This window comes from Balaenoptera borealis (assembly GCF_965194805.1).
Source record: "Balaenoptera borealis genome assembly, chromosome: 5".
Lineage (NCBI taxonomy): Eukaryota > Metazoa > Chordata > Mammalia > Artiodactyla > Balaenopteridae > Balaenoptera > Balaenoptera borealis.
In genome coordinates, this window is record NC_138862.1 from 60,080,938 (window position 1) to 60,093,271 (window position 12,334).

The following is a 12,334-nucleotide window of genomic DNA, read 5'->3' on the forward strand; positions in this document are numbered from 1 at the left end:
AGATTATTTAGAGAGAAAGAATAAAGTGAGAGAAGAAACCAGTAACAAGACACGAAGAACTCAACATTTAGAGTCAGATAAAGGAGGAGAAGCTAGCAAAGCAGACTGAAATGGAGCAGCCAGAAAGATAAAGAAATATTACAAGAATGTGGTTTCAAGGAAACAAAGAGGCAGTGGTTAACTGTGTGTAATATTACTGTAAGACCTAGAAACATAAGGACAGAAAAGTGTACAGTGGAGTTAACAACACATTGGCCACTGGAGCCCTTAGCAAGAGTGATTTAGGTAGAATAACCAATATGGGAGTGAACTGGGGGAATAGATGCTTCTATTTCAAGACTACAGACTCAGCATACATTTATCTCACCTTCTTTAACTGACAGTAAGGAAATATAAACACAAATAAACTCACACCAGTAAAGATAATGGTCTGAGGAGAAGCAGTAGCAAACTAGGTATTTCAACACATTTCTGGAAGACTGAGAGTGGACGGGAAGTGTGTGAAAGAATGAAATTGTGCAGAAGCCACTGTCCAGAATATGTCTATTAATTAAAAGAAAGCTACAGGTAAAGCCAGTTTCTTTTGGGGAGTACTGAAAAGGCTGCAGGCTCAAAGCTGACAGGTACAGAGAAAGAGAAAAGTAGGGCTAAACTGGGGAATTACTTGAAAGCTTGTCTTTTATAGTTATGTCAGTCAACCTGTTGCTCACCACTTCCGACACCCATCCTTGAAAACAACAACAACAAAAAAAACAGGGTTGGGAAGAGCAAATGTGGTAGACCCAATTGAATATCTGGATCCTGCTTCCATATGCTACAGGAAGCCTGCAGTTAACATCTCATGCCCATATGCACAAAGCAACTACTTAAGGCAAAACATACTGGGAAAACAGACCTAGCCTTACCTACATCATAGAGGAGAAAACTTATGCCAACTACCTATACTATTCAACCTAGTCATTTATTCTTAAATATGAATGGACAATAAAGGATGACCAAACATTGAGGAAAGCCAGCAGCACAAAAAAGAAAAGCCAGGATAGATAAATAGAACAGACTAAGAAGAGAAGAAAGAAAATTCAGGTACAGAGGAAAATGTAACAAAATTTTAACTGGTTTCCTCAGAAGAGAGTTTCTGGAAGATACTGCATTCATAATGAGCAGCAATGGAAAAAAGGACAATCAGAAAATAAGAAAGGGTCCTTGCTTGGAAATTAAAAATATGGTTGGTGAAATACAAAAATGTAAAAGTCAGGCTTGAATATAAAGTGAAAAATACTTCCAAAATATAAGAAGGAAGATATAAGACCAAATACATGAGAAAATAATCCAGAAGGTCAACACGTAATTTCCCCAAACTGCAGAAAGTCATGTCTTCTGACAGAAAGGTCCCACGGGTGCCTCACAGTATAATGAGGAAAAAATCCACATTTAGATACACCCTGTGTAATTTCAGAATAAAAATAAAGGGATCCTAAAAGCTTCCACAGAGGAAAAGTAGGTCAAAAATACAAAGAAATAAAATTTCGATATGACATTAGACATCTCGACTGCAACACTGGATACTAAAAGTCAATGGAACAATGCCTTTAATTTCTCAGGAAAAGGGACTAAGGACCTAGAATTCTATTTCTAGCCAAATCATCAATCAAGTATAAGAGAAAAATGACAATATTTTCAGGTTTTCAAAAACTCAAAGTTTACCTTCTATATACCCCTTCTGATGACTTCTTTCAGAAAATTGAGGGAGAAAACCAAAAAAGAGGAAGAAATGGAATCTAGGACGCAGTGGATCCAAACCAAAAGTGTGATAACAGGGACTTCCCTGGTGGTCCAGTGGTTAAAAATCCGCCTTCCAGTGCAGGGGACGCAGGTTCAATCCCTGGTGGGGGAACTAAGATCCCACATGCTGTGGGGCAACTAAGCCCATGTGCCGCAACTACTGAGCCTGCGCACCACAACTCGAGAAAAGCCCACATGCCGCAACAAAAGATCCCGCGTGCCACAACAAAGATCCTGTGTGCCACAACTAAGACCTGACGCAGCCAAAAATAAAATAAATAAATAAATATTTTTTAAAAAAGTGTGACAACAGCAAGTCCCAGGATAAGAGCTGTGCAACAGGCCCAGAAAGCAATCCGTTGAGACTGGAACAGAGGTTGGGGGGCTCTGGGAAGGTATCTCTGGTGTGAAAGTGGAATGACTAAAGGACGTGCAAATGAAATGGGTGAAAGCACATTATACTTTTGTCAACAAGATGGTAAAAGCAATTTGAATCTTCAGGCAAAATAAAAACAGAACAAGAAAATCACAGTATAAACACAGAGCCAAGTAAAACATTCTGAGCAAATGATGAAGTGAAATAAGAATTCACCTTGATCTTCATACTATGAACTTTTTCCTTTTGTGTGGCACAAGGACTGATAGTAACAATGGACCCAAAAAGAAAATGTAATTGTTATTTGTTTTCAATGTCAGTATCCATCTATAGATGAGACAGAGAAGACATAATTGTAATGGAACATTGTAAATGTTATCAAACTTGATACTACCAAAGGAAAGGTAAAGGTGACTGAAGATGGGAGGTGGAAACAAAGGAGAGGAAGAAGGAAGGGAGGGGAGTTAGTGTTCTCCTCTCATAGCAGAAAGCTAATAGATACTACCTGAAATTAATGAAAAAGAAATAGAAAGCATTTAAAGTCATAAAGTTCTGCAACAGAAGAATTAAAAATAAAAATATAATTATCCAAATTAGATAGAGAAGAGAGGCAGGTGTTAAGATGAATTAAACCCTCTTCTTTAATAAGGGAGAGTCTAGAATGATTGTATAAAGTTGATATTTCAAGAAAAGAGATGTAAAAATATTTTATGTTAATTATTAAGACCACCATCAGATAAACAGAAATCAAACTGGGATAAAAATAACTGCCTCTTGAGGTAGGCCTAGAGGTGGAGGAGGAGACCCTTCTATGTGCTTTTTTTAACCACCTGCAAATATGAATTAAATTAATACTTTAAAAAGTGAATGGGAGATAAGAAAGTGAAAACAGCATATGTATACCACTCTTTCAAGAAGCATGGTTAAAAAAGAAAGTAGAAATTGATTAGTAGCTAAAGGAAAGTATTTATGATGGGAAATTTTAGAACAACACTGTCCAATATGGTAGCCTCTGGTTATATGTGACTATTCATATTCAAACTTTAATTAAAATTAAATAAAATTTAAAATTCAGTTCCATCAGTCACAGTAGCTACATTTCAGGTTCTCAGCAGTCCCATAAGGCTAATAGTGGCTACCATATTAAATGGGGGAGATATAGAACATTTTTTATCATCACAGAAAGTTCTATTGAACAGTTGTTCTAGAGCATAACTGAACACTGATGATGTACCCTATGTACCTCTCATCTCTGTCTGCATGTTCAGTTTAACTGAACAACTCTTTACATGTGAGCATTCCAAAGAAAATGCTGAAAAGTATGCTAATAAAACTTCACCAATTCAGAATACATATTCCAAGGTAGTCCTACCTGCACACTGTAAAAGAAATGTGCAGTGTTATTTTCAATGCAGAACCTGCTGAAGATGCTAACAAAATGTTGTCTAGAGCAATCCTGAATTGCTGAATAATTTGCTTTAACGAACAGTTAATATATTTGCAGAGTAAAAATATTTATTATAATTATTTCTTTAAAAGGATTTCAAGCTACCTTATTATCACCAATGAAAAATAATTTTCAATATCTCATAAGAAGTCATTAGGCAAGACCATTAATAACATGCAAACATTTGAAAAATTACTTTAAGGAATGAAAAGCTAACTTGAACAGAAATCAGAATTGAAATTATATTTCATAAATCTAGCCAATGTTAATAATACTTACTAGACCTCTAAAGAGGAAATATCAAATCACAGAACTGTAGAGCTGGAAGGACATTAAAGATAAAGGAAAAGACTCTCATTTGAGAGACAGGAAAACTAAAGTCCAGGAGAGGTATCTTAGCCCCATGACGCACAGCTAGTCACTGGACCGGCAGGCCAAGACTCCAGCACTTTTAACCCTCAGCCTAGTGCTGTCCCCCTGCACCACACAGATCTGACAAACTCTACATCTGCATTGTAAATGCCAAAACAAATTTTATAACAGCAAGGATTTGTCATTTTCTTTAACCTCTTATGGTCTTTTCACGTCCTCTAAGGGAAACGAAGTGCAGAAAATCTGACAAATTCTGTATGTCCTAATGACAATAAAAATTATTCTTCTGTTCCTCTACATAAAAATATAAACACTCTTTTTAAAGAAAGAAAAATTTAGGCAAATCAGGGCTGAATAACATTTTTCTAAAAACTTTGGAGGAACGTCTAAGGTAGTTATTTTGATTGAAGAACTCTTCTGAAAATGAAATGAAAGCTACAGCTCCAGAAAAATGTACATGTGGACAAATAAACATAATTTTCCAAACAGTGAAGGAGTCCATGGAACATCATGGGCTCCAAGTTTTAAGAACCTATGAGCTAAGGATTAATAATAAATTTTTAATATTTTATTCAAAGTTCTCTTTATATGTGCTGCAAAAGTAATTCTAAAGCTACTTTTAATTATACATAGGCTTTCATTTCCTTGGTTAAACTTTCCTTACTCTCCGGAGTACAATCTCCCCTTGTTTCTTACCCCTTCCTGTGCCCCTGGACCATAGACACAAATGGGATTCCCCTTACTCTGCATTTCATTGCTCAGGACTTTGGTCCTTTGATCTGAGTTTAATTAATATTTACAATGTCAGATGGAACAGATACATAATGAAATTCCCTGTCACATTTCACCATAGGTATAATACACATGATATAAACCACCCTGAAAGACCCTCCTTCAGCTTAAAGATTAGGTATGGTAATCAGTATCTTTTAAAATTCTGTTTATCAGGGAAAAATGAACACAATATTTTACATATATGAAGCATAAAAAAACAGCTGCCTTATAGCTTTAGAAGAAGCCTGCTTACCATCCTGCAAAGGAGAGAATTCTGAGTTGCTTTTCTGCCTGGGCGGTGTTAACAATACTGCTGGCTCACATACGTGCCCTGGAAAACTGCTGGCCAGACTCCCGCTTTCTGGAGGGTTTGGCACCTGAGACAGTTTAACAGGCAAATCTTCCTGTGGGAATTCAACCACATCTTCCCCTCTGAACATCAATGGCACGGAGACATTAGCATTTACAGCTGGACCCTCTGAAGAAGATGAGAGGCTATGAGTACTCAAAGGAATTATGAGCGCATTTCAGGTGTTTATACTTAGATGCATTTCCGCAGAGGGGAAAAATCACGGGGCCTCCGGAGCCTTCACTTTCTAGTCCATATCCTCATTTGGCAGTCACTCACAGGCAAAGCTCCTGGGGGGCCAGCACTGGGAAGGAGTGGCTGTTTTTGGGAAAAGCACTGCCCTTGAAGACCTGCCCTCACCATCGAGTTTATCTCATGCAAGTTAAATTTTAGAGTCAGCCACTTCTTAGAATCCCTTCTAAGAAAACGCGCCTAAATACATAAAACTCTTTCCACACAGAGACACTCATCAAAATATTACTTAGAAGTAAAAAATCCTACATGTCCTATTCAGCCTATGGCATATAATGATGGCACATGAGGTGAAAAAAAGGTTTTCAAAGCATCACCACAAATGAACCAAAGTCAGGAATTTCTGAAAGTCAGTATTTTTTTTTCTTTCCATGACCATCTCTTCCTCTTCTGAACCTGGGGCACCATAATGAAAGGTGCTGGTACTAAATTCCCACATGTCTAGGAAGCTAGTTCTTCTACTTTCTATTTCTGTGACTTTGGTAAGTTACCAACACTTTCTCTAAGCCTTAGTTTTCTCATCTAAAAAATGGGGGTAACAATGACACCTACCTCATAAGACTGAGTGAAGAACTCTTGAAAATTAAATGAAAGCTATATTATGAGGATTAAACGAGATAATACATGTAAAACACTGTGAAAGTACTTGGCATAGAGCAAGTATCCAATAAATATTAGCTGGAAGTAGCAGTGGCAAATGTAATAGTGTTAATGCTGTTTACACATAAACAGCCAATAACTACGTACAAGTTTACAGTTTTGTTTTCTCTATAAGTATTTTAATCCTAATCTGGGATAATAAGATTATTCCACTCACCTGGACTGTCCATATTTCTACTTGTGGCTCCCCTTTCTAATGCCTGACTTTCTTTGTTATTTATCACAGGACAGTTCTTAATGGCATGTGTGAGTGATATAAGCTGCTCATCTGTTGTGATCATGTACTGCTGAAGTCTTGCCTAGAGAAAAATGAACAAAATAATATCATTGGCATATCAGACAACAAATCATCACCTAGGTATGTATAACTATATCATTTCAGACTTTCAAATACTAAAACAATGCATTCATTAAAACATATAATCATAAATATTTTTTAAATTCCATGATAGAAGAATGGTCTAATAAATCATGGAATATTATTAATTAATAAATACACTGCTACAACAATAAGAATTAACCTTTTCATAGGGCTTTCAATTTACAAAATCTCTTTATATAGATGATACACTACTGACTCTGGAGCTACCCCGAGAGATACATCAAGTGGAGGAAACTCAACAGAATATTATATAGGCATTTAAACTGATAAACATGAGCATTATAAAAATTTATGGTAATGTATATAAAATAGTGTTAAGAGACTATATATATATATATATATATAAATATACATATACACACCACATATGTATATATATATATGTATATATATTACAGTTGACACTTGAACACGGGAATTAGGGGCATCAACCCTCTGCACAGTGAAAATTCATGTATAACTTTACAATTGGCCCTCCATATTCGAGGTTCTGTATCTGTGGATTCAACCAACCACAGACTGTGTAGTACTGTAGTACATATTTATTGAAAAAAATTCACATATAAGTGAACCAGCACAGTTCAAACTAGTGTTTTTCAAGGGCCAATGGTATATACACAAACAGACATAGATATCTCCAAGATGAACAGACATTAGATAAAAATCAGATGTGGTCAGAAGGCAGAAATATTATTAGTAGGACTGCTGAATGAAGTATACTAAACATTTTTATATCCGCCCAAATTTTTCCCAAATTCCACACTCATGTATCTAGTGGCCTACTCAGCATCTCCACCAGGAACTCACATAGGCTTTTCAAACTTAAAATACACAAAACTAAACTCCTCCTGAACATCCCCACCTCATCAATAACAACTCCATCCTTCTAACTGCTCAGGCCAAAACTCTGACTCTTCTCTCGCATCTTCCCCTTCACCCCATATCCTACCCATTGGCACATTCTACTGGTTGACTTCAAAATATATTAAGGGGCTTCCCTGGTGGCACAGTGGTTAAGAATCCACCTGCCAATGCGAGGGACATTGCCTACTAGCTTAAAGTGTTTACAGATTCAACATCAGGTCAAGATACATTCCTTCTGATGATGTCATATCTTCGTGAGGCTGAGTTTTCATTAGCTGCTGTGCTAAAAAGCAACACTGCATAAAAATGATTGTGGAATAGGAAATAAGATTGATGGTGTCCAATATGATTCCAATCTATGAGAAGCTGTACAATGCTTCATGAACAACACGTATACATATTCCATTTGTAAATAACTGTGGCTATTTAATCATGATAAAAATAAGACTTTTTCAATTTACATGTATTATTTTTTTCACACAGCACCCAAGCTGTAAAGACATAAATGTTTATTAAGTTGTTTGAACCTAACTACTTAATAAATGGAACTGTTGGGTATTTCTTTGGTCTAGGAGTGTCCTGAGGCACTAAGGGCTTGAATGGAGCTAGGGCAGTGATCTCTGATCTAATCTCAACACAACAGCCTAGAGTGATTCTCTTAAAACTTAAGTCAGATCACATCTCTTCTCTATCCAAAACCCTTCAGTGGTTTCCCATCTCATTCAGAACAAAAGCCCAAGTCCTCACTCAGCCTGCAGGGCCCCATGTGATCTGGCATCCCTGCTCTTGTCTCCTCCTGCGCTCCCTCTCCCACATCCCACTCCTGCCACCCTGGTCTCCTTGATGGCTTTGAGCTCAATAGCCATGCTCCCACCTTAGGACCTTTACCCTTTCTGTTCCTCTGCCTCGAGTGCTCTTCCCTCAGCTATCAGCATGCTCGCTTCCTCACCTCCTTCAGGCCTTTGCTCAATGTCACCTCCTCAGACAGACATGGCCCATCCCATTTATACCTTCCCACCTTGGGCACTTCCTATGACTCTTACCTGCTTTATTTTTCTTTATAGTACATAATAACCATCTAACTTACAATATACTTCACTATTTGGGGGGTGTGTTTATTTAGAATATAAGCTCCTTGAGGGCCAAGATTTTTTTTTCGTTCACTACTGTATTTCCTGCACCTAGAATGGTTCCAGGCCCACAGTAAGTGCTCAATAAAGATTTGTTGAACGTATTAGTATACTTTAAAAGTGTACTATCTTCCTAAGAGAACTGAAAATATATGTTCACACAAATACTTGTACATGAATGTCCATAGCAGCATTATTAATTCATTACACACAAAAAGTGGAAACAACTCAAACGTCCTTCAACTGATGAATGGATAAGCAAAATGTGGTAGAGCATATAATATGTAGAATATTATTGGGCAATAAAGAGGAATGTAGTACTGATACACGTGACAACATGGATGAATCCTGAAAACACTATGCTGTGTGAAAGAAGCCAGACACCAAACACCACATATTGCATGATTCCACTTACATAAAATATCCAGATTAGGCAAATCTATAAAAACATAAAGTATATTTGTGGTTACCAGGGGTTGAGGGGAGGAGAGAATGGAGAGTGAATGCTAATGAGTATGGGGTTTCTCTTCGGGTTAATGAAAATACTCTGCACTTAGCTAATGGTGCTGGTACACAACTCCATGAATATACTAAGAAACCACTGAACTGCACACTTTAAAAGGGTGAGTTAAATGGTATGTGAACTATATATCAATAAAAAAAATTACATGTCTTATATCTAATGTCCACTGACACAAACATAACTTGTTTACTAACTACTTATTTTCTAATCTCTTTTGGCTGTTAAGTAAAAGTAATAATAACCACTATTTGAGAACAAAAAGATGAATAAACATACTGAAGATACTATAAACAACTTTAAGCAGCATGTTATAGGAGGGTTCCTCAAAGGGTATCCTCTGCTGTTTTGAAATGAAAAGTAGCTATCAGAACTCATTTCATAACTCATTTCACGTTTTGGATAAACTATTATAATGTTGGTAGTTATCATTTAAATGTAGATTCTGTCTTCCCCAATAAATAGTAAGTTTCTTAAAGATAGTAGACTTATTCTACACTATTTGTAGTCCAAGTTTCTACTATAGTACCTCCAATATAATAAATGTTCCATAAAAGTTACTCTTGATGATAATAAAGAAGCACTAAGTAATCATGCCAGCACAACTAAGTCAAAGGCAAAGAAGAGAATCTCATACATCCGTAAAGATGCTTTATACTACTAAACACAGAAAAGTTTGGGATCTCATCTAAGTACCTGGGTAGCAGTATTTTCTTCTCTAAGGAGAAGAATTTCAGCTGTCAGAGCATCAATCAGCTCTCGATGTTCGCCTAATGCTTGTTCCAGTTGCTGCCTTGTCTCTACTTCTTTACGCAGTTGGAGCTCACTCTACAAAAAAAAATGTCAAATAAACTCCCATCCACAGCATCACATGTTGAAAACTAAAAGTTTCTACTCAAAGCTGTCAAAGAAGAGAATACTTACAAAATATATATCATGTGACAGTAATGACAATTAAATATTTTTATTAAAAGGTTTATAGTTGATTATAATGTGCTGCTTTATCCTCTTCCCTTCTTTAAATATAACACAATGAACAGAATGGTATATAGAATTAAACAACTACAATTTTTATAGAAGAGAGTGGAAGGAAGTACATATACATGTTGCTTGAATGTATGTAGGCCATCTCCAGAAGGACACACTGGTATCTGGTAATGATAGTTGGCTACAAGGAAGGAAACAGGTTAAATGGAAGTTAGGGGTGGGAATTAGGTTTTTCATCGTATATTCTCCTGTATCTTTGAATTTCATACCATGTAAATGTATCACCAATTCAAAAATTAAGTTTATTAAAATATAATTAAAAATAAAAAACAGGTTTAAATGATTTAGCTTTGTAAAGCAAGTGATTAACTAAAAAGTACAGGCTTCTAAGCCTGTAATACGTTCAGAGAGCCAAAAGTACATTCCTAGAGATTCCTAACTACCGGGTAGAAGAATGTTAAGACTATCACAAGTCTGACAGTATAATAAATCTTTAAAAAGCAAATTTAGATAGATCTCTACAAGATGGTGGAGTAGAAGGACCTGAGCTCACCTCCTCTCATGAAAACACCAAAATCACAACTAACTACTAAACAACCATTGACAAAAAAGGACTGGAACCTACCAAAAAAGATCTTCTACTTCCAAAGGCAAATAAGAATTCACGAGATGGTAGGAGGGGCACATTCACGACACAGTCAGATCCCATACCTGCTGGGTGGGCAACCCACAAACTGGAAAATAATTATATTGCAGAAGTACTCCCACAGGAGTGAGAGTTCTGGGGCCATGTCAGGCTCCCTGGTCTGGGGGTCTGGCACTGGGAGGAGGAACCCCCCCAGAACATTTGGCTTTGAAAACCAGGGGGGCTTGATCACAGGAACTCCACAGGACTGGGGGAAACAGAAACACCACTCTTGGAGTGTGCACACAAGGTCTCGCGTACACCAGGACCCAGGGGAAAAAGCAGTGACTGCAGAGGAGCCTGTGCCAGACCTACCTGCTGGTCTTGGAGGGTCTCCTGGGAAGGTGGGGGCGGCTGTGCCTCACTGTGGGGACAAGGACAAGGACACTGGTGGCAGCGGTATTGGGTAATCATTGGCATGAGCTGTCCTGGAGGCTGCCATTTTGATGCCAAGACCTGGCCCCACCCAACAGCCTGAAGGCTCCAGTGATGGGACGCCTCAGGCCAAACAACCCACAGGGCAGGAACACAGCCTGACCCATCAGCAGACAGGCTGCTTAAAGTCTTCCTGAGCCCACAGCCACCTCTAAACACACCCCTTGACACAGCCCTGTCCACAAGAGAGACAAGACCCAGCTCCACCCACCAGTGGGCAGCACCAGTCCCTCCCACCAGGAAGCCTGCTCAAGCCTCTTAGATCAGCTTCATCCACCAGGAGACAGACACGAGAAGCAAGACAAACTATAATCCTACAGCCTGTGGGACTGCAAACACAGAAAGTTAGACAAAATGAGACAACAGAGGATTATGTTTCAGACAAAGGAACAACATAAAACCCCAGAAGAACAACTAAGTGAAGTGGAGATAGGCAGTCTACCTGAAAAAGAATTCAGAGTAATGATAGTAAAAATGATCCAAGATCTCGGAAAAAGAATGGATGCACAGATTGAGAAGATACAAGGAATGTTGAAGGGCTACAAGATATAAAGAACAAACAAAAAGAGATAAACAATGCAATAACTGAAATGAAAAATACACTAGAAGGAATCCACAGCAGAATAAATGAGGCAGAAGAACGGATAAGTGAGCTGGAAGACAGAATGGTGGAAATCACTGCCACAGAACAGAATAAAGAAAAAAGAATGAAAAGAATGGGGACAGCCTAAGAGACTTCTGGGACAACATTAAACTCACCAACATTTGCATTTTAGGAGTCCCAGAAGGAGAAGAGAGACAGAAAGGGCCTGAGAAAATATGTGAAGAGATAATAGCCAAAAACTTCCCTAACATGGGAAAGGAAACAGTCATCCAAGTCCAGGAAGCGCAGAGAGTCTCATACAGGATAAACCCAAGGAGGAACATGCCAAGACACATATTAACACATTACTGACCAGGGGATTTTTGCAGAAACTAACACTGGCGGCCGGCAATTTGTTATGTAAGTGAATATGGAAACACTCGCATTTGAGTAAATACTGACAACTTTTTTTTGCACTTAATGTATTTATTTGAAACTTTGTACATGTCTTACTAAAGCATTCTAATATTTTGTTAGAGTGTGATAGGCAGTATAGCAGGCACCTCTGTGCAGGGGAACAGAACATCTATTACAAACATACTGTGTTTCACTGCGCTTTCCCCTGAAAGAACAGATGCTACACTTTCTGGCGGCACTTTTTTTTAGTCCTGTGGGTATTATTTCCTCTAGAATATGTTTTTATTTTACCTGATAGTTGACAAGGTGGATCTTTGCA

General features: G+C 37.8%; 1 protein-coding gene across 9 annotated transcripts in view; it reads right to left on the reverse strand.

Annotated features, from left to right (window-relative positions):
• Positions 1-12,334, reverse strand: part of SPICE1 (spindle and centriole associated protein 1) — a 176,532-nt gene that overhangs the window by 8,750 nt on the left and 155,448 nt on the right. For 8 of the 9 annotated variants that reach the window (XM_082394674.1, XM_082394675.1, XM_082394668.1 and 5 more), the window contains 3 exons: positions 9,605-9,736; positions 6,170-6,311; positions 5,005-5,229 (listed from right to left, as the gene is read on the reverse strand). In XM_082394674.1, coding sequence (XP_082250800.1) covers positions 5,005-5,229; positions 6,170-6,311; positions 9,605-9,736 — 499 coding nt within the window. The remainder of the gene's footprint in view (positions 1-5,004; positions 5,230-6,169; positions 6,312-9,604; positions 9,737-12,334) is intronic. The other variant, XM_082394676.1, reaches the window with a different exon arrangement.